Below are 22,398 nucleotides of genomic sequence, written 5' to 3'. Positions count from 1 at the left end.
TGGATGACAAAAAAATTTTTCATACAGTAATGTCACTTGTCTGCCTGCAGCCAAACCTGTCAGAGGACTGACTGGAAGATCTTCCCTAGTTTCTTCGTCTAACAGGGGACATATTTTTATTTAATTGCACTGACCTATGAGTTAAGCCCAGTGAGTTCAATAAGGAGATGCACAGAAAGAATCATAGCATAGGAAACCAGATTAAAATAGGGCACACAGGTATTGTATGTTTGTTTGAATAATGTGGTGCAGAAATATTTGTGGTGCTAGAAGTAGTACAACACTTTTCCAAACTGATCATAGAAATAATTTTTCTGATCTAGAAAGTTATGGAAGACCAAGCAGCAGTCATATCTCTTCAAAGAGAAGGCTGGACTTTAATCTGGGAGCTGAACTGATATATCTACCGACACCACCTGACCTTTCTCAAGAAAAATTTAATTTCTCCTCTATTGTTGAGAGTAAACCGATACCACAGTCACAGCTTTCAGTAGTTATCTCCTCCTATGAACAAACAATTGGTAATTTTTAAAATAAGTTTCTGTGTACAGCTAACATGTAATATCATTCTGCTTATCTGTGTTCATATATGTTTATTCCAGTGTTATTTTCCTCTGTCAGACAGTTAGAACTGTCTGAAAGATAGTTTCCAGAAATACACAACCTTCTTTCTGTTGATTCAGCAAATCTGCATTAGATCTTAAACAAGCCTCTACAGGTATCTCATCTTGTGACAAAGCATTACTTCAGTGGTGTTATTCTGATTAATCCCAAATTAAAAATCAGCTGTAGTGTTCAGGACATTAATTTTTATTCCATGCTAGTGCCTCTTTTTTTTTTTTTTTTTCTTTCCCCTCCCCTAGGAAACAGACCTTTCAAGATCTGTGCATTTGCATATGAGACCCAGTTGTGTGGCTTCCATCTTACATTCTAGTATGGCTTTACTCATACAGTTACAGCTTAACTGTTTAACTGGTTTTGCTGTATGACATAGTAGGTGAAATGTAGCAGATCAATAGATGCCATAAGTGGTTTTATTTGAAGAAAAGGATCCAGAAATGAGCCAATGGCCTGCTTCCTAGTATATCTCTTAAAGATGAAGATAAGTCTGATAAAACAAAAATACAAAAGCTTAGATAAACAGTTCCATAAATACTTCTTAGTCTTCTATTTAAAGTTAGTAGAAAAAAAAAATTTTACATTTGAAGGTAAAATATACAAGCCTAGTAAATCTTTTAAAAAAAATATTTACGCATTGAATTACTTGTGAATGCCTGTCTACTTCCCATGCAAAATTTGTTCAAGATGCAGTAATGGATTTAATGATGTGACAATATTTTCTAATTTCTTAAAAATAACAGAAATCCTTGAAATATACAAGCAGAGAGACCTCAAGGTTCAGGCTCTACATGAACTTGGAAATCTTCACTTTTATACTGGAAACAAAAGGTACATGGTTATTTGATTAAAAAAGAGCACGGTTTCATTTTTTTAAATTGGCATTCATATACCTTTCAACTGTCTTGTAAGATCTTGTGTTGTTGTCAAGTCCATATAACTTCTTTCATCTCACTCACTATTAGCTATTTTTTGAGATGCTTTTTTTCTAGAAATAGTATATTTTTCTTAGCTAGCTAATTGTAATGAAATAAATTAATTAAGCATCTCTGTGTGTTTTTAGGAAGTAATATCTATTGCTTGACAATTTGATTTTAGTATAAGTCCCAATAAGTCCCTGTTGACCAGAAGTGGTATCTTTTTGTGTTGTAGAAACTGTATTTCAGCTTTTGACCTAATCAGAATTAGTTATAACTTAAGCAATAAAGGTAAAATGAAGCGACTCTTATCTTCCACTTTGGAAAATGTCACCAATATGATGAACACATTTTTTATGTGTTACAGAGCGGCTTTTAAATATTGGTGTCAAGCCCTTGATGAAACACTCAACATTGCTGATGCTCTTAAAAACTGGCGAGAGTTCGGTTTCCCAAAAAATCCTACAGACTGCTTCGCAGTTGGAAGATTGGCTGATATTAGTCAGAAATTTCTTTCTCAGGCTGGAGTTTGGGGATGTTTACTTGCTGCAGTCTTAGTAGCTAAGATAGCTCAGTAAGTATTTTATCTATATATGTATTTCTTTCGTATTTTAAACAAATCGCTCATCCAGGACAGTAGGCAACTTGAAATTAATTTAAAAACACTAATGAGTTGTTGTAAAAAAGACTCATCAAAAGCAGAGGAATTTTTCCTTTCAGTAAGAAAGTTGCTCTTTTGGAGAATATTGTTTTTTCCCTTTTCTTGAGTGCTCGTCTTTGATCGTAATTGCAGTTGTATATTATATGGAGAGGTCATTGAAATAAAACAAAATGATAAAAAGTCATAAGCGCAAGGATTTTACAGTCATATTGATTTTCAATTGAAATATCACATCTCCCAAGTCATTGCACATATTAAATATTAATGTATCTTGAGGGCAGATTTACTGCCTAAAGTACTCATTTTCTGGTGAATTACAACTAAATGAAATTTGAATTACTGTATTAAAGTCTACCATCAATAAATATTTCTGTCCAGTACTCCTTGACTGCTGGTAAAACACTATGGATGTAATTCTGAGCTGTTCCTCAATGCACAGTATAGTATAAAAATGTACAAAATATAAGCCAGGTCTAAATGACCTTAGAAGTATTATACTCATGAAAGAGCAGAGCTTCATCTGAGTAAACTGTCTTACCTGAGAAGCAGGACATATTAATAGCACTGTAAAATATCTGTAAACCAAGGTAGCTTTGAAAGTATTAGTGTGGGTATTTCAGGATGAAACAGCATTGTCACACTCAGAATTAGCATCCAAGAGGAAAAGGAATGAATTTAACTTGATTCTAAACCACAGCCCTTCTAATTCTGAGCTGTGGTGGAGTCTCAAGTCTAATCAGGCAAGACCCAGTCCCTAGCTGCTTTTACAGGTGCTTGTGGCACATATTTGTTGCACTGGATACTATCCCTTGACTGCTAATATGACCATTCCAAATCCTGGTAGGGATCTGGAGGGATCTATCCTCTCAGCTTCTCTCTCAGGCATATCTCTTCTATTCAGACCTGACTTGGGCTGTTTCTTTGAGTTGCTCTTTCAAGAGCAATTTAGTCTCAAGCTGTAAAATGCAGGTTCCAGGATTCTAATATTACATTAAAGATTTCTAATACTCTAGATCAGAGGATCCTGCCACCAGGATGGTTTAAGGCTCTGATGAGGTACTGTGTGGGATTGATTTAATCTAGCTAGATATAATATCTACCATGTGAAAATCCACATGTGCTAGTTATCTTAGGCTTCCTTTACAGAAAGAAATACACTTCAAAGTGAGAATTGCTTGACCTGCTTTATCTTTCTAGTTTTATACGAGAAGAATTTTGCATTTAGACTGCCTGGTTCTCTCCTTTAAAGAGAATCTAGACAATTCCCTTTGCCTAGGTATGTCTTGGGTTAAATGCTTCTTTCTTTGCACAGCAAGACTGAGCACCTATCTATAGAACAGGCAGCCATTTTCCAATAGGGAAAACATCTAGATTGTGTTAGTAACATTATTATACTACATTAAAAAAAGAGTTTGAATAATTTATATTGATGGCAGATTCATATTTCTTGTTATTTGTTGTACTTTAGGTATATAACAACATCAAATATGAGATTAAGAGCTAAATACTGCTATTTTTCTGCTATACTTTTTAAGGTAAGAATACAATTTCACTTAGAATTCATGAAGTTGACAAATTTGCTTCTAAAATTTAAATCTCAATAGCCCCCTATTAAAATATTTCTCTTTTCATTTTGATTGTAAAGGAAAACTGGAGATCAGAGGTAGTTGACAATTTAGGCGCATTAGATTAGATGTTTTATTCTCTGTTTTTTGACATTATTCCTGTATTGCAGCCTAAAAATTATCACTTCAATAAGATGCTAGTATCTCAGAGAAATAATGAAATAGTGAAAAGTGAAGATGGCTAAAATACTTGGCAGTCTAACATATTTTTCTCCTCTTGAAGTATTCTGCTCAGGAAGAGCTGAATGGCATCAATAATAGGAGAGTGCTCTCTGTCAGATCCGTACAGTCTTCAGAGATTGTCATAAATTGTCAGCCAGGAGAACAGACTCTTTAGAAAAAGAAATTTTTGATTCTTTTTTAGCATTGAAAGATATTGGTTTGTAATACTAAAATCTCAGCTCTGTAAGAAGTTTACTCTAAAAATAAAGGATAGTCAAAGTGATTCCGTTTCATTTACAAACAAAATAAGATCATTAAGTTTCCAAACTTTCAGGCACCGACTATAGAGGAAAAAAGGGTTTCGGTTTATTTTTAAAAGGAAATTTTAAGATACCAGTAACGAAAGTGATATAGGAAAAACAACTGTAAGTATTCTGCCAGTCATACTGCACTGGGATCAATGCTTAGTCATCCCAGGGCAGCATCAGGAAGTTAGTTGGCTTCTTCCAAAACAAACCAATGCCACTTTCTAACATCTTGTGCCACTTTTAAAACCTCATTTAGTTCTGCACAAGGAAAACAAGTTGAAGAAACAAAGGTAAAGGAGAATTTTGACTAGCTTCTAGCACTGTAATTGCTGGTGGTACAAAGCTGAACAATTTTGATTCCTCCTTTTGACAGAAATAGTAGTAAGCATTTGTTAGAGTTGTATAATGGCAGAAATAATTGTGACTTGACTGAAGTGGATCTGATATTAATTGGGCTAAGAGCAGCTTGCAGGGTGAGTGTCTTGAAAAATATAATCAGTTACTGTCACTGTACCTTGCGAAGTTCAAGCCCACAATTTGTTCCTTGATTTAGAAAGCTTTTATAACCTAATTTAAATTCCACCTCTGGTACAGGCTTTAGGCTTGTTAATATCTCAGATCTGAGTTTGTAAATGTATATTTCTCTAGCATATCATTGCTAATTAGAACAAGATAAACACAATTGAGAAGGAACTTTCCTTAAAGTTCACATCACTTTTACGTTATATGATTTAGGCTGAAGTAGCTGACCTAGTTAAAGGTGGGACTAGGCTAGAATTGGCTTTTAACTGGCCCTAAAGTCAGCAGCTCTCCCAGAAGTGACAGCAGAGGTGATGATGGGGCAAGCACTTAAGGCTAAGTAAGATCAAACTAGCTTTCTTTGTTTGTGAGGAAAATAAAAAGATTTTTCTTCTGATGGAAGACATTTTCCATGAAACATTTTTGGACTGGTAAAGAAATGTTTTAACACATCCTCCGAATCATCTCAACAAAATTTTTGTATGCATTTTCCTTGATTATGGAGATATTTTAATAAATTAAGTTCTTTCTGTCTGCTCATCAGAGGCTTATCCTAATAATTATCTAAGAAGTCTTTGTGAGAACCTCTAGTGATTTATTAGTTTTTTTCCAGCACATTCAGAGATGTATTTGGAATGCTTTAACTTGGAATCTGAAAGAAATGCCATTGGCTCTTCAGGAAGATTTTCCATTACCTGGGGAGGACTTGCTGAGGAATCTTTCATGATTATTTTCCTCCACCTAGATTAGTTTTTCTCTTTTGCTTGTTCTATGAAATACTGTCCTTAGACTAATCCAAGCCTGCTTTTTTATGTCCATCAAGTTCACACATGAAGCATTTTGTCTAAAAAGATTTTTCAAGGTTTTGTTTGGAAACAACTGGATACTTAAGACACTGAGTTTCATTTCTGAAGTAATTTATGAGTCTCAAGGGTAGGAGTTTTGTAGTGTTTCAGTAATGCCTATACAGCTTTTCACAAGTAGTTCATTATTTTTACTTTCAGACCCTGTTTAGAGCTTCTCTTCCACATCCGACATCTGACTGTGACTTTGCACAATATGAAACAAATATGCTTGTTCCTGGTATTGATTTGTTCTCCGATCACTTCAGAGCTGATATCTCTACTGTGGTTGCAAGTCTGAATTTCATTATGTTTGAACTACATTGTACAAACCAAAATTTAATAGTAAGTATTTTTTTTTATACTCTGGAAATGAATTTTAAGACATCAAGTCTTATTTTTTTGTGTGAGTGTACTTATGAGATACCTCAGAAGCTCTGGCAAAATACCCGTATAGTTAGGTTCTGTGGTACTGAGAGAGTGGCAAGGTGTAGCTTGCTGCCTACAAGTTTCAGAATATACAGGGTACTTGTTTATTCAGGAAGATGACAATACACGGTCCACTTAGATTAGGCATTTTAGAGGAAATTTCCTAGTATATCAAGTTTGACATACACTGTACTGAGAATTACTTTAAATACAGTATGTCCAGAATACTTTCAATAATTTCACTTTCACATTCAGTAAATAGAAGTCCCTTCTGCCTTTCTCCTTCTCATGTTCCTCTATATGGAGTGTTTTTACAGCTTCCTTCTTATGTTGATCATGTGCTTATTTTCTGCATTTAACGACTGACTATTTTCCCTTTAATGCAACTTCTCTCAAAGGTGCACTGCTGTACATTGGAATAAATAGATTGAATTGCTTACTAGTACTGAAAAAGGTGCAGTTCTGCCTCTGTTCCTGTTTGGTTCTGTATGCTCTAACAAATTTTCATGTCAGGCGATTCTCGTGTGCCTCTATAAATCAATTCTCAGCATGACAGAAAACTCCCCAGCAGAAAAAGTAGATATTTTTCTCCTGCTTTAATGAGTTGAATCCACTTACGGAAAGGTACTGCAAGTGGCAGAGACAGTGGAAGGGAGGGGAAAAGATCGTGTGGGAGGGGAATAAGAAAAGGTTAGGAGGTAGAGATGGAAGAGGAGTTAGAGAGGAGGAGGCAGCAAGAAGTTACCCCTTTTTTGTCAGCAAGCCATTTGTTGGATTGATTTCTTCTCGAACTTCAGGCTAAGTGTCTGTCAAACCCCCTGTTGTTGCTTCTTCCCATCCTGCTTTACCGGAGTTCACTTTGTAATTAAGCTTTGTCTAACTGCCCTCCCTATGGGAGATCAAGTGAGATCAAGGAGGAGACACTTACCTGGAGGCAGGGACACTTAATTTGACTGCTTGCTTCACATGGCCATGCACATTTTTGATTTTTTCTGCACTTGTACTAGCAGAATATAGATCCAGGTCATAGATCATGGTCAAAGCAATTGCAGTTTCAGCAGGATGAGAGCTTCATTTCCACTGGATGCTTGATGTGTGGGAATGTTTTGGATCGTGGGCACTAAGCTGATTTGACACTTAAATGAAAATACATCAAGATTCAAGTTTTATTAAAAATAGGACTTTAAAGACTAATTTTGTTGAACTACTTCAACTATCAGTTGGGAACTGTATGGGGGTCAAGTAAAACATTTGCCTCAAGCAGTTGTAATCCAAATTCAGAAGTATTAAGCTACTTTATGAAAACTAAAAGTGCATTTGACTAAAAAGTAACAATGCTGTAGGCATTTTCCAAGCTTGGGGCCATTTTAGAATCATAGAATCATTTTGGTTGAAAGAGACCCTTAAGATCATTGAGTCCCACCTTAAAGTGAAGAAAAATGTAAAAGCTGAATAGTGATTAAATTTTGGAAGTTCCTTCATTTTCAAAAAACAAATACATCTGTTAGGAAATAATCAGCTTTTTCTGAAATATTATATAATAATAAATACAGTGTTTGTATACTTTACTAGAACTCAGTTTTAAACTGTTTTTTGTTAGTTGCTCCTACAAAAACTTTCAATTTGAAATTAACTCAAATAATTTTTTCAATAACCCTCATCATCATCCTGTTTATTTTAAAATTGGTATAGTTTCACTTAGACAGTTGCAGGACTTCATTGTGTTTATTTTATGAAGGTTACAGAATTCTACTATTCTGTTACTTATACTGAAAAAATTATGGCATCAAAATGCAGAGAGTTTTAGGAATCCATTCTATCAACATCTTTCCGGTAGATTTACTCACTAATGGTATGGTAAAAAGCCCCATCTTGAACACAGAAAATAATTTGGGGAAACTTCACTTCACTTTCTATGTTGTGAATCATATATAAGATAGTGTAAGGTGTTAGCTTTAGCCAGCTGAAGAACTTTTTAATACATTCATCCTTCATCGAGCATAGGAGAAGTACTGGTGATATGTGGCAGTGAAAACAGTACTCCTATCTTATCTATATATTTGTAATATATAATTGCAATGCACATTCCTATAATTGTACCCTTTATGACATTTGTAACTAGATGACCTATTATTTTCCTACAGATTTTACCATTGTTGACGTTATATCAATACCTGGTTTCCGAGATTTGTAAGGAACCAGCTAAATGTATTGAAGGAAGAATCTTCAAGGTAATCAAAGAAACTTTCTTTTTATCACAGCACATTATATTTCAAATAAACTTTTCATTTCTTTGTTAAATGCAGTCAATTTAGTATTTCTTCATATATCACTACTACGAAAAGTAATGCTTTGAAGTTCAGCTGTTGTTTAGTGTTTCTTAGCACAACAGATTGTAGAACAGGAGTACTTTCTAAATGCAATTATTATTTATATTCTCGATTTTAGTAGGATGTACAGTTATTTATACAGTTTTACTGCTAATGTCCTACAGAGACTGTTAAGTACTTCCGTCATTTCTTTCTACTCATGATTTAACAACCATTCTCCTTAAGGCTATGGTCATAAGATTTTCCCTCTTAGATCCAAACTTTTTACTTGGTATTTTTTATCTTGTTCCACCATTCTTATAAATGTTTTCTTAAGTGCAAAATGTAAATTATTTTTTGTTCCTAATGTTCACTTCTGGGTATGTTATCAGTATAATGGTAGAACAAGGTTGTCAAAATTCTGGGAAAAGGTTTTTGTCATTTCACTAATGTTTGCTTGTTGGTTTAGTTTTGGATTTTTTTTTAAGGCCTTTTTTTTTTAAAAATGAATCTAACTTGTAGTAAGAGTCAAAGTATTATTGATTGTAGGTATTTTAGGAAATGCTACTACAGGTTAGGGAAAGTAGCTGAGTACTACAAGACTAAGAGGGAATAGAGTGTACTATCAGCAAGTTTGCTGATGACACCAAACTGGGAGGAGTGGCTGACACGCCAGAAGGCTGTGCTGCCATCCAGCGAGATCTGGACAGGCTGGAGAGTTGGGCAGGGAAAAATTTAATGAAATATAACAAGGGCAAGTGTAGAGTCTTGCATCTGGGCAGGAACAACCCCAGGTTCCAGTACAGGTTGAGGAACGACCTGTTAGAGAGCAGTGTAGGGGAAAGGGACCTGGGGGTCCTGGTGGACAGCAGGATGACCATGAGCCAGCACTGTGCCCTTGTGGCCAAGAAGGCCAATGGCATCCTGGGGTGTATTAGAAGGGGGGTGGTTAGTAGGTTGAGAGAGGTTCTCCTTCCCCTCTCCTCTGCCCTGGTGAGACCTCATCTGGAATATTGTGTCCAGTTCTGGGCCCCTCAGTTCAAGAAGGACAGGGAACTGCTGGAGAGAGCCCAGCGCAGGGCAACAAAGATGATGAAGGGAGTGGAGCATCTCCCTTATGAGGAAAGGCTGAGGGAGCTGGGGCTCTTTAGCTTGGAGAAGAGGAGACTGAGGGGTGACCTCATTAATGTTTATAAATATGCAAAGGGCGAGTGTCACGAGGATGGAGCCAGGCTGTTCTTGGTGACAACCAATGATAGAACAGGGGGCAATGGATACAAACTGGAACACAGGAGGTTCCACTTAAATATGAGAAGAAACTTCTTCACAGTGAGGGTGTCAGAGCACTGGAACAGGCTGCCCAGGGAGGCTGTGGAGTCTCCTTCTCTGGAGACATTCAAAACCTGCCTGGACACCTTCCTGTGTAACCTCATCTGGGTGTTCCTGCTCCGGTGGGGGGATTGGACTAGATGATCTTTTGAGGTCCCTTTCAATCCTTAACATTCTGTGAAGATGAGTAAAGTCCATGAAACAGATTTTGATAAGGGGCTGATATTGGACTGATACTCAAAGCTTTAACCAAATGAATTGAATTATTTTCCTTTGTCAGGAGCAAGTTTTTGAAGAGTAAGTTTTTGTGGTATGTTTTTTCCCATTTTTGTTTTTAAAAGTCCCATTTTTGAGATTTCACTTATTTAGTAAAAAATGTAGAAGATTTCTTTTCATTGAAGAACATTCTCCATCAATGTCCTATTCCAGTAGCCAAATCTACTTGAAAATTACCTTTGAATACATTTTATTTTGAGCAAAAGGAATAATTGAACAGCATTTAAATCAAAGGCTCTGTTATTTTTCACAGATTAAAGTACTTACAGATATAGGATTTTTTACTGAGGCCTTTCATGAACTGTCTTCACTTAATTGTGGAGAGAGAATTCCATGGAAAATACCTGCAGGATACAGAAAAATTGAACAAACAAAGGTAAACACCAGGAAAGTATAACATTGAACTATAACACTCAATTTTCTTCATGAAATTTCACATACTCCATATCTGCAAGTTATTACACATTCCTAAAAAAATCCTTTCTTTCAATAGGCAGGTCAAAGAGTAGAAATTGAATGACATTAATTTCTCTCACAGAACAGCAGGAACAAAAATAAATTTTGGAACATATGCTGTTTGTTTTATACAGTAATGCAGATGGTACTGTTGAAAAAATAGTGTGTGATTTCATGTGTAGACATAAAAAATATGGATACAGTTTTTACCCCATTGATGGCAAAATCTCCACCGCCCCAGCCAGGAGCAGGGCAGCTGGGGGGCAGCTGGGGCAGGCCCCAGCCCAGGGCATCGGGCACCTCTGCAGGGCCAGGGACAGGCTGAGGATAGGCCAGGACATCAGCCTGCAGGTGGGGGTCAGGATCACCCCTGGTGAGGGGAACCAGGCTCAGACACAGCCCCAGGATGGCCACACAGGGCCGCGGGGTCTGGACAAGGCTGGGATGGGATGTGTGCGCATGGGTGGCCCTGGCGTAGGAGATCCATGGCAGGGCAGGGCTGTGGGGAGACTGACCCTGCTGTGGCATTGCTGGGGCAGAGGCTGGTGGCCCTGGGGGTTGACATGGGATCCTGGGCTGTGGGCAGGGTGGGAGAGCCCTGGGAGATGCTGGGGAGTAAGAGCTAGTGGTGCCCTCAGAGCCTTGACAGTCATGTTGCCCTCAGTCAGTCTCTTTGATTTTGTCTATGTCTAAAGCTAGGTAGTGATCTTACCTTGATCGCTGATAGGGTTATGAAGCTGACAAGGTTATGAAGCTGTTAACAATTGACCTGGGCTTCTTTGTTGTACCTGAAGTTCATGAAACACGAACTTAATAAAAAGTAAAATTAAAACGTATCAAAAAGGTGAGCTTTTTAATTTGCCAATGATACTTTCGTACTAACTGCATGAGACGGTAAGAAACTGAAATGTACTGATTTTCCTCAGTGCACAAGCTACCTTACATTCTCTCTAGGCTGAGCCATAAAGAATTGTCAGCATCCCCACTGGAGCTGGTTCTGCCAAGCTTCCCTGTTCATTGCTACAGTAAGGGATGCATTTACTCCTTACTGATGCTAGTCAGGTTAAAATGCATCTTTAAGTCCTTTCCTTTATCTGTATATGGTCTGAAGAGCTCACAGAGTTCATATGAAATCTGATTGATTTGTCACTTGTCTTTTTCTAACTGGGTTCACAGGTGAATGTTCAGGTGAAGGGCAGAGAAGGTTCAGCATTAGGTCTCTGGTTACGGTGTGATGCATGTAGAAGCTAAATCCTTGCTGAACTTTAGCACAGCTCTCACAATAAGAAGGACCCATGTTCCAGGGAATGACAGAGATGATAGAGGGCTACATCTGGAGTAGAGAGTTAATAAAAAAGTTAATAAAACCCGCATAGAACCCAACTGACAGTTGTATGTAGAGCTCTCAGTTATGACAAATGCTGGAAATGATCTTTACCTCTGCATTTTCGTTCCCGTTGGTAGACTGATTTGTCTCCTGGTGAAAAGGTAAAGGGTTTTTGAGCAAGGACTAGAATTAGGGTTAGAGTTCAGAAAATTGAAGTACCTGTAAGTCAAGAAATAGTTGTTTTTAGAGCCCTCAAGGAGGCTGAGGTCTCAAGTCATCTTGACCTGTAGTTCTCATTTTTGTTCCATTCACAGATCTGTGCTCTGGTGAATTGCAGAGGAAGCATGTGCTAAGTCTGGAGTTAGGTTTGGGATTTAGAAATGTAAAGAACATAAAGGCAATTGACAGCTGATGTCTATAGAGCTCCTAGTGTTTGGAAAAGGATTTTTGTTGGTTTATACCATCTTCTCCCCTTGCTTCAAGTTGAAGAATCCTGGTGGATAGGGTAGGAGGTGTAGGGATAGTTCTGGGTCTCAGGTTATGGTCCACAAATGTAAAGGCCATAGAAACCAAGTAATTGTTGTTATTTTCAGACCACTCAAAGTATAGTTGCAAATGCACTACACTTGTCCATGACTCTGCTAACTCACTTACTTTATGCTCATATTGTAACACATTACTAATTTTTGGTTTTGTCCATTTTACAGGCCTTACAGAAATTTGACTCTTCAAAACCTCTTCTGACTGTTACAAATTTACAGGTGAAAAAAAGTCTGAAAGAGCTAAAAATTTTATGCTAGACATAAATATTGATTTTTCTGGCATCAGTAAGAGATTATTTGCTTGAGAAAATATACTGTTATTAGTAAAAAACAGTAAATAGAAAACATATTCTTCTCAACGTTTTAGCATTTCCTAAATTTGAAATTCGATGGCTGATCTCTCAAGGGAGAGGCAAATACCATTATCACCATTTTTCAGATGGGAGACTTCATATGCACAAATCTGTGATGTGCCTGTGCAAATCATACCAGTAGAATTATTCAGGTTTTGTCATTATACATAGGGTCTCGTGTTTATCCTGCTAAAACACTGAGAACATCAGTCATTTAACCTTAAAATTTCTATCAGTCAGAGCTATCTTTATAGATTTGTCCTAATTTAGACTGAGGTTGAAGTCCATTTCTGGGGGGAAACAAAAAGGTGAATTTGTAAACCAGTTAATGAACAGTCATTTCTCATTTTTATTAAAATTGCATGTTCATCAATGACTTCTTTTTTGGTTTTCAGTTTTGATTATTTTCTCTCATTTGCCTTGTCACAGATCCACTAAGCCAGCAGGGGTAAATGTTAGCACAATGTGGAAAAGAAGCTGTACCAAAAAACCAAACTGATAAAGTAGAAAACCTCACTTTTTTCCTCCACTTTTCTCTGTTTTGTTTACAGTAAGCTTGTGTTTTTCCTACAACAGTTGATATTAGAAGACATAAATGAGATGTCTATCTTGACAGCTTTTGATCTCACTAGTTTCAGATTTATTTTGAAGTTGTGCTTTATCTTGAGCTTTTGATTTGAACACTTCACAGTCTATATGGGGCTCTTATTGGTCTCCTTATGATTTTGCAAAGCTGCGAAGCCTTTTGTAGCCTTTCAACGTCTAAATTTATTAATGTAAAGTGAGAATATTAAACTCCAGATAAAACAAGGGTGATATAATGAATAAGAAAAAGATTCAGTGAAATACACTAGAATGGTCTGTGCAGGAATGTTTTTCCTTGCTTAATCTTTCTAGTTAAGGTGAACTGTAACAACAGACTTTCCTTTGAGCTGAGATTTCTGAACTACAGATTTACCTACATATTTTTTTGTGACCACCTTAGCTCAAAGAGTGCTATGAACAATGCAGAATGAAACTCACATAGAATAATAGCTGTAATTTCGCAGATGCACCATCTTCTGGAAAACTGATCACTGAGGCTGACGCAAATGCTACTAACGTGTGAAATAAGTTTGGAAAGGAAAACAGCAATTCATTCATGATAACTAAGAGCGTATTGCTAATATTATTCATGTTAATTGTTGATAAACATTATTAATAGAAGCAGAATATGCCTTGAACAAGAAAAAAATTAAATACATCATTTCAAATAGGCCCAATTGTTAACTTTCTTGTAGGTACTGGAAGACATATTTAATGGGAGTCTTTCTTCAACAATGGTGCCACTGTGCAACCAGCAAATTATGAATAAATTAACTTTAGCCAAAATGAATTTAATAATTTGCCTTTCTGCCACAATAAATAATATACCTGAAAAAGTGGAAAAACACATCTCTTCTGTTGATAACAACAGTTTGAAGGGGCCAAGCAGAATTACAGCTTCAAAAGTAAAAGGTAATTATAAGGGTGGTGGAAAAGTGCATTTATTCTGCAACTTGTTTAAAGCATAGTTTTTCCACTTTTAACTGCATATATAACATTGCCATATTATGAATCATATTCCCACTAAATGTTGCTGGAAAAATCAGTCATTATTGAAATAGTAAATATTAAGACTTTTCAAGTTTTTTTAGCCAATGTCTCTAATATTATTAGAACTATATTCCATTCTTCCTGACTTATTTTGATATTGAAAGTCCCAATTATAAATAGAGAAAAAAGAGGCATATTCTTCAAGTTACTGAGAATGCTTTGGTTCTGCTGCTGTTATCTGAAATGTCATTTTAAATGTTTTTGACAGCTGATGCTGATAAGGATTCAAGACAACAAGGACAAAGAGGCACAATGGTGCAGCTTGTTGACTGTAAAGATGTATTAAATTTGGCCATCCTGAAGGTAATTACTGGAGATTGTTCCAAAAACATTGTTAATGCTTTAATTGTAATAGAAATTATGATGAGAGTATGGCATCTTACTAGCTATACATTAAATTTTGGTGGTTCGGTGCAGTTTTTCAAACGATCTAGTTTATGCCTTATAAGTGTCCATGGGAAATATTGTCACAATCAGATCTCAGTATGACTGTTTCAGCAACAAGGGTAAAGACTGAATGGGATTTCAAGGATAAAATTTTCTCCTTTCAGAGGCGGAGTCTGCAGAACATGTCAGAGACTCTTTGATGGGGTAGTATGCTCTACAAATAAATGGAACACCATTCTCTACCATATGTGAAATGAGTCATTTTTTTCATGTTGCTCTTTCTGATACTTTCTTTTGGCAAAAACATACCACAGCTTATTGGCTTCTTTGTTTGCAGGGGTTTCTCTTTTTGTTTGGTTGGTTTTGGTTTTAGTGTTTCGTTGTGGTTGTTTCCCCCTGCGCCCTCCCCCTCCCCTCATTGTTTAATTGTAAACTTCATACTTGGCAGTTTCACATTACAAAAATACCAACATTGAGGGCTGACAGATTCTTCTTTCAGAAGGGTCTTCCATTTTGGAAGGATCTACTTTTGGCCATTACAAACAAAGTAACGTTCAAAATACATCTGGAGAAATGGAGGATGATTTTACATGGCAATTAGTATATTCCATACAGTAGAAACTTGAAAGTTTTGGTATAGCTTGTAAATAACTTGAAAACAGCATCTTGAAAATAACTAAATTGAATTGTTAAATTAATTTGAATGGGGCTTGTTTAAGAGGCATAATGTATTTCTTATCCTTCTGATTTTTCTTTACCCGTTCTATTATTTTGGGGTTTTTTTTAAAGGACACCTCAGAATTCATTGAGGAAACTGGTCAAAAAAGGATATTGGATGATACAAACATTTGAATTATTTTTCAATTCTGCTGAAAGCTATGAGATTGAGATTTTATTTTAATTGACTTTCTTTCAGATTTGGTTTTCACAGCTTCTTACAGCTTTGTTTGACAGAAAGACTGTAAATTACACTTGAACTTTCAGGATACATGCTGCTCTCAAGGATCTGTCAAAGTATAGACAGAAAATAATGTAATACTTCTTGCAATGTCCTTAATATTGTATTTTATTGTTGAAAATTACTAAACAGTAAGAAGTACAGTATAAAATTATCAAGTATAGCTATAAGATAAAGATAGGAAGGAAAAATTATTGGATGATATTTCCAAGCCATAAAATATGTAGTTAAGTGTAAATCGCAATAGGACAGGCACAGTTCATGTGTTGATACTTGCAACAAATTGGATCTGTAAACATGAAAAAAGCAAAATTACACCCCCCCTGCTATTTATGGAAAAGACATATTGTATTCAAATTTGTTTATTTTTGGATGCAGTGATAGTAGTCTGTAACAAAATAAAACACTTTAAAATAAATTTATTATTTTTTTCATTATTTTTGAAATCATACAATGCTGTGTTCTTTTCTAGGGGATTTTATTGACAGAAGCTGAAGAAAGTCTTAGCCATCTTGTGCAGAACATACAGGATAAATATAATGGGGAGACATCTCTGTGTTCTGCTGAAGATTTAGAGACTCTTGTTGAGGCCAAACTTCAGCTTGCTGCTATTTTTCAGCAAAGGCATCTAGCGGCTTTCAGGTAAGTAATATTACAAACAACCTTATGTTGCACAGTCTTGACTATAGAAGATTAAAAAACCAATCCAGCAATTTTTTTCTTTGAACCATTTATGTCTACATTAATATTCTAAACCTTAGTAACCAGCCATAACAACCCCACTAGTATATCTGGAATTTCATTTTTCATTATTGCTTTATTTTACTTTTTAAAAGATCATCAGTTATTGGTCTATGATTTATCTGTGAGGTGTTTTTGTGACACATTGTTACACAAAATCAATGAAAAAGCTGCAATGTTCACTGTTTTTGTTAAAGTCTGGATATGTTAGGTCCCACATTTTTTATAATTTTAATGTGTACAGCAGAGCACTAATGTTATCTCTGAACTACTGAATTCTACTTAGTTCTAGAATATCCTGTGTTACTGTCCTAAAAGAACATTTCTTCTTAAAGTACTTATTGCTTTCAAATTAAAATGCTGAAAGTATATTTTTTAAATTAATTTGATTAAAAAGCATTGATGTAACCTTTAACATATCAGATTATATATTAACAGGAATTAATTATATTGCTAGTGATAGTGTGTAAAATACTGTTGTATTTACATGATCTGCCAGGTATTTTCCGCAATTTATAATTTCCAAATACTGTGATTTTTTTTTTTTTGACGTTCCAATTCGTTTTGGAGAACTTAATGAAATTATGGTTGTGCTGTTCTTTGAAAATATGGGGCATATCGATGCTAAATTCTGAACATTGTTTTGATCTTTCAGCTAGGAGGATTCTTATGTTTACCTGTAATTTAAAATTAATTTGTATTAAAAGGATAATAGTTTAAAAATACACCATTTTTATTAGTGTCAAGCTGTTTTTATCTAATTTTTTATTAGGTTGAAAAATTTTTGAGGCTACAAGTTGTTAACTAGAGATGCAGCATATAAAGGTGTAGTAGCACTGTCACTTGTCAGTACAGGGTGGTTCAAAAAGATGGACTCAATTTGAAATCACTGTATCTCTGCAACCATGAACTGCTCATGAATGAAACTCTTACCACTTGAAAGATCAGGGCATAGAGTTTCAAATGATTACTGTAAATTTTTGTGTCATTGTAACATGTTGCCATCAGGAAATATACTGCTTTAAAATTGGGTCCATCTTTTTGAAACACCCTGTATATTGAGATTAGGTAGAATGTAATCAATATTTGTAATTTTTGTTAGGTCTAGCCTAACTAAACACACCAAAATTATATTATTAAGGTAAATCTTACATTACGGTAAGCACCAAGCAAAAAGCAAAATTAACATGTTTTTATTGTTGGAATACTGGTGAAGATTGCTGTAACACTTGTACTAATGAAATGGTAGGTGATTCAGGTGTCCAACAGAGAAACCAGTCTTAAGGTGTTTTTTTTTTCTTTTTACCCAATTAACTAAATGTAAATGTTTTCTTCCATGTCAAAGGCAAACTGTCTTCCTTCTCCCAGCTGCCTTAGGTGAATAAACAAACCTCCAAATCAAATAGCCTTAAATAGCACAATTCCTTTTTAACTGCTATGGTACAGCAATAAAAAAAATACGAATAACAAGGACGGGAGCTTCACAATGCCGTATAGACAACTGAATGGAAAACAGTAAAAGTACTGCAGTATGTTCTTTCACCTGGGTTTGTTTATGTTTTTTTTTAAAAAATAGAAGTTTCCCAAAAGTTCAGATACTAGCACTGTCATAATTTAGTAGTAGTGTCATTAGCGAAGATGGGAGGTAAGAACTTGCAGGCTATTTGTGGACATTTCTCATAATGAAATATTAATTTATTTCAATGCCTTTTGAATTCGATTAATTTACTAAAAATTTGTCAAAGAGAAAACAACACATCACTGGACAGTGACCTCCTTGTGCTTTTAAGTGCCATGTGGATTTTATAAAATTATCATATTAGTAACTAAGGACCAGTGCACAGACTTATGAAATATCCTGTGCATAACCTTAGTTTTACTTCTTACTAGGCTTCATAAAACCTGTATTAGTAGAGTTCTGACCCAAACTTTCTACCTTGCTAAACTGGTTCCAGTATGCAAGCCATTTTCATTGCAGGACCCTTGTTTTTGACATGCAGGTGTATCCCAGAGAGTAGTTGCTGTCTTGGTTTTTAACTTATCTCAGACTGAAGAAACTTTTTTAGAATATCAAGGGCTCCAATGGATGTCAAGCATTTTATGGATCATTTTTTGGGACTCTCAACTTTTCGGTGCCTGTTCGATGGGCCTATTGATAGTGGTCAGATAGCAAGAAAAAAACCCCACCAACAAACAAAACAAGGGTTTGGGTTTTTTTAACCTATTTTACAATTTTATTGCACTGCCATCCATGGAAAGTGCTGATATATCTGCCTCAGACAAATGAAACATTCCTGCAGACAGCTGAATGTTTCCTGCCTGCCAGCCTAGAAATCAAACTTTGCATGATATTACAGAAATTCATCATTTTTTTTTCCTTTAGCGAAATGACTTAGTGGTGAAATTGTTATAGTCAGCTGTACTTTCCTATTTTGATCATCTTGTCACTTTCCGATTCAGCTGATAAAAGGATGTGTATTTTGTCAAGGGAAATATATAGACACATCACTCTTGTTGACAGCGGAAGAGGGTCACAAAAATTTCATCAAGGGAAGCTTCTACATTACAGCCTCCGTCTTGGAAAAAATTTATGCCTCAGAATAAGATTATGTATAGGACTAATTCCACTGATCTCAAGGAGAGGACTTACACGGTGTGCCCTCTAAATATGTGAGGTTTCTAATTACCTAAATATGTGCTTCTCTGCTTATGTGAATGCATTACTGCTTAAAAACAATATGTATATGAATCTTTGGGCTTCTGGTCTACATTTTACTCATTAAATTTATATGTAAGCATGAAGGTAAAAATGGCCTCATTTTCAGAATTGCTAAATGTTGATGATGACAATTAACTGGTGTCAGTGATGCTTGGGAAATTAGGTTAATATTTCTTAAAAGCCTGTGTATACTTTTGAATGCTGCATCTTCTCCAACTTATTTGAGAAACGTTAGCCATAGCCATAGCATTCAAAACAATGTTTTGAAAAATGTCAGGTTTTGCTGTAATTTTAACTTTGATGCCTGGTTTCAGGGGAAAACTCTTCTTAATAAAAAAAAAGCAGGTGTGATATTTCATTGCATTATCGTTACTGGTTGTTTTGCTTTTATAAGCAAATTCTGTTTTGTCTTTTCCATTGTTAGATAGAAGGTTATCATCAAATTCAACATTGATTTATTCTGATTTCATTTTGTTGAATAAAACTAAGGTAAAGGGATGATGAAGGAGATTCATAAGGATTGAATTCTGAGAGCTGAAAGGCAAGATATTAACAGTTTTGGTTCTCATTGTTACTTTGGGGTCTATTTGTGCTGAATTGGTGTAATCCATCTAGGTCTGCATCACAAAACCAGCAAACAGGATAGAATCTGAAATGACAGGAAGACTTTACCTCTCTGGAGGTTATCCATCCTGTGGTTAGATACATATTGGCAGAATAATGCGAGTAATTTCCGAGTAGTGCAGCTCTTGTTTAGACTTTGTGCATGAATCAAGAACTTTTCCTTTACAGCAATTAATCTAGAACATCTCAAAAGCAGTAAATTCACACAGACCCTGAATCTCTCTTGCATTAAAAGCTCTTTCCAGTGTTCTGGCAGCGTAAAAAGGACTTAGGGTGTTCATCTATTATTTTTTTTTTCTTATGCTACATAGCAGCCAGTCTCTATGTAAAGAGAGTCTCTCTATGTAAAAAGACAGCATAGATGAGAATTTTGGTTATCCATTTTTAACAATTAACATGCTGAAATATCTTTAAGAGGTGAGCTAGGTGAGCTGAGCATACCCTCAGGTCCTGTTGCATCATGATGAAAATATGTTTCAGTGGGTAGAGAAAAAGTAGCAAAACAACCAACCAACCAACCAAAACAACAAAAAATGAGAAGAGGTAGGAAAGTAGAGATTTACAGATGTAGGGGAAAATGTACCATTAGAGATGGAAAACTAATACCATGAGGCATTGGTTGTGGCAGTTCTCAGAATATGTTGAGTAGTGTGTTCTTTGGACAACAAATCCTATTGTAAAAAAGATCTTCTCACTATGTTGGTTTTGCAAGTGTCTTCATATCATGAAAATAACTATATTCACAAAGTCTGCTGTTATAGACACATTTTTATAAGCATCATGAAAATTGAACAGTGTATCTGAAAGCTTTAAAAATGCAGCATAATTTTAAGAAACCCGTCAATATTTTGGGATCCCCACTCAACATTTTTTGAAATGTGGTGTTGAATGCTGCACCTGTCCTCATGGTGTCTGTATCTTTCCAGATGCTGTTCGGAGCGAACTCCAGAAAAGGATTTATGACTGGGGCATGGGGCAGCAGACTCAATGTCAATGTGATGGCTTATGAGGTTTTGCCAGGGTGGCACCTGGCTCAGTTTTTGGTTGATGGTGTTTACTAAGATCCTGTGAGCATTTGGTCATGTGGATTTAGCCGAAGAATTAACATATAGTCTGGAAGGGCTTTAAGGAGGAAGGTGTTTTCTTACCTCTCTAGTTGTGAATGAGATACAGAACTTTTTAGTATTTTTACAGATAATTTCTGAAAGCCCATCCCCAAAGACAAATATGTGTAAATAAAATTTATAGTGGAGTTCTGTTTTGATTGCTCCAAAAGAATACGATACATCATGACCTATCCATTGTTATCAGGTTATGTTACTGGCAAAACTTTTTCTCTTACTGCTGTTTTCTCACTTTCATACTGCAGTGCCTACAAATTCAGAATATACTCCAAGTACATTTTTTTTATTCTACTGAAGCAAAAATTGATAACTGCTTATAGACATCTCTGATGTCATAATGAAATATCTATTATTATAAAAGCATAAAATGGCAAATATAACTAGTATTTTTTAATAATATTGTTCTATATCACAGTGTCGCTTTGGCTTTCTCTGCAATTCGACTTCTACAAAATGCCAAAATTCTTAGGATGGAAATGACACCTTTTCAAGAAAAAAAGAATGACAGGAAACGTTTGGTATGTGTGGTTATTTGTTCGGAACTATTGCTTCTTAGCATTTGAAGTCTTGTATTAAGTGTTGAGTGATTTTCAGAATACTAGTCCACAATATCTGTATTAGGTAGTTACCATTAACTTGAGGAGAAAATGATATATGACATGTTTCAGTTACCTGCTTGCCTATAATATATCCAGTAGGTCTACAATAATTTTGATTTGTATGTGATTAGGAATAACAGTTCTTACTTGTATAGTCTCAAATGCCAGTATTGAAAAATCTCCTTTGTTTAAAAAACCCAAGCAAACAGGAAGTGGAAAAATAAGTTATCAGGTGAAAATCTCATATTATTCAGTTAACATATTTTAGGTTTTTTGATTGAAAACCTACTTTAGAGTATCCCCTTTCAAAGACCCAGACAGACCAGTTCACATCTAGCAAGATTTCAGCTGACTTCTGTTGTCTAACACACAGGGGCTCTGACCTGTACTTTGAAAGCCAATGTACAAACCCCATTGCTAATACACCAAACATTCACTCTCAAGCACACAGTCAGTCAGACTGACTCACATGGACAGAGCAATTGAGCAGCAAGGCCAGATTTTGTAACATGCATAACGAAGCTGGACGTCCTTGCATGCAGTGTAATTCTTCTCTGTCTGTGCTGTATATCAGGGCCTTCTGTCTTTCAGGACTTGCTCCTACATTTTCGCAGGGCTGCCCTATAGCCAGTAACAGAGTTATATAATTGTTTTCCTCATTTACATCAATGCAAGTCATTCATGATGATTTTTCGTATAAATAAAACACAGGTGGTGCCATGTCCATTTATTACTTGCTGGAACAAATCTTTGCAATATCAACTGTAGAATTTTAGTAATAGAAAGACTGTACAGAATATTTGAAGATGGTACTGGGAGTTGAGCTGAGCATTCTCCCAAACACTTTCAGTACTATAATACATTAATATTTGTTTCTAATCACCAGAAACAATAAAAACTAGAAATCAAGAGTGAAAAAAATTCTGATCACTAGTGAG

At 35.7% G+C, this 22,398-nt stretch overlaps 1 protein-coding gene across 1 annotated transcript in view; it reads left to right on the top strand.

Annotated features, from left to right (window-relative positions):
- The window catches only part of CFAP54 (cilia and flagella associated protein 54), a 113,101-nt gene that overhangs the window by 68,237 nt on the left and 22,466 nt on the right, over positions 1 to 22,398 (top strand). The window contains 12 exon segments of the mRNA XM_065648025.1: positions 324 to 521; positions 1,362 to 1,449; positions 1,903 to 2,109; positions 3,665 to 3,731; positions 5,815 to 5,997; positions 8,226 to 8,312; positions 10,249 to 10,371; positions 12,486 to 12,539; positions 13,954 to 14,170; positions 14,517 to 14,611; positions 16,126 to 16,295; positions 21,277 to 21,379. Coding sequence (XP_065504097.1) covers positions 324 to 521; positions 1,362 to 1,449; positions 1,903 to 2,109; positions 3,665 to 3,731; positions 5,815 to 5,997; positions 8,226 to 8,312; positions 10,249 to 10,371; positions 12,486 to 12,539; positions 13,954 to 14,170; positions 14,517 to 14,611; positions 16,126 to 16,295; positions 21,277 to 21,379 — 1,592 coding nt within the window.

Source organism: Caloenas nicobarica, chromosome 1 (genome assembly GCF_036013445.1).
Source record: "Caloenas nicobarica isolate bCalNic1 chromosome 1, bCalNic1.hap1, whole genome shotgun sequence".
NCBI classification, from domain to species: Eukaryota; Metazoa; Chordata; class Aves; order Columbiformes; family Columbidae; genus Caloenas; species Caloenas nicobarica.
The sequence above is the reverse complement of the archived record's forward strand: the minus strand, read 5'-3'. Positions and strand labels throughout refer to the sequence as shown.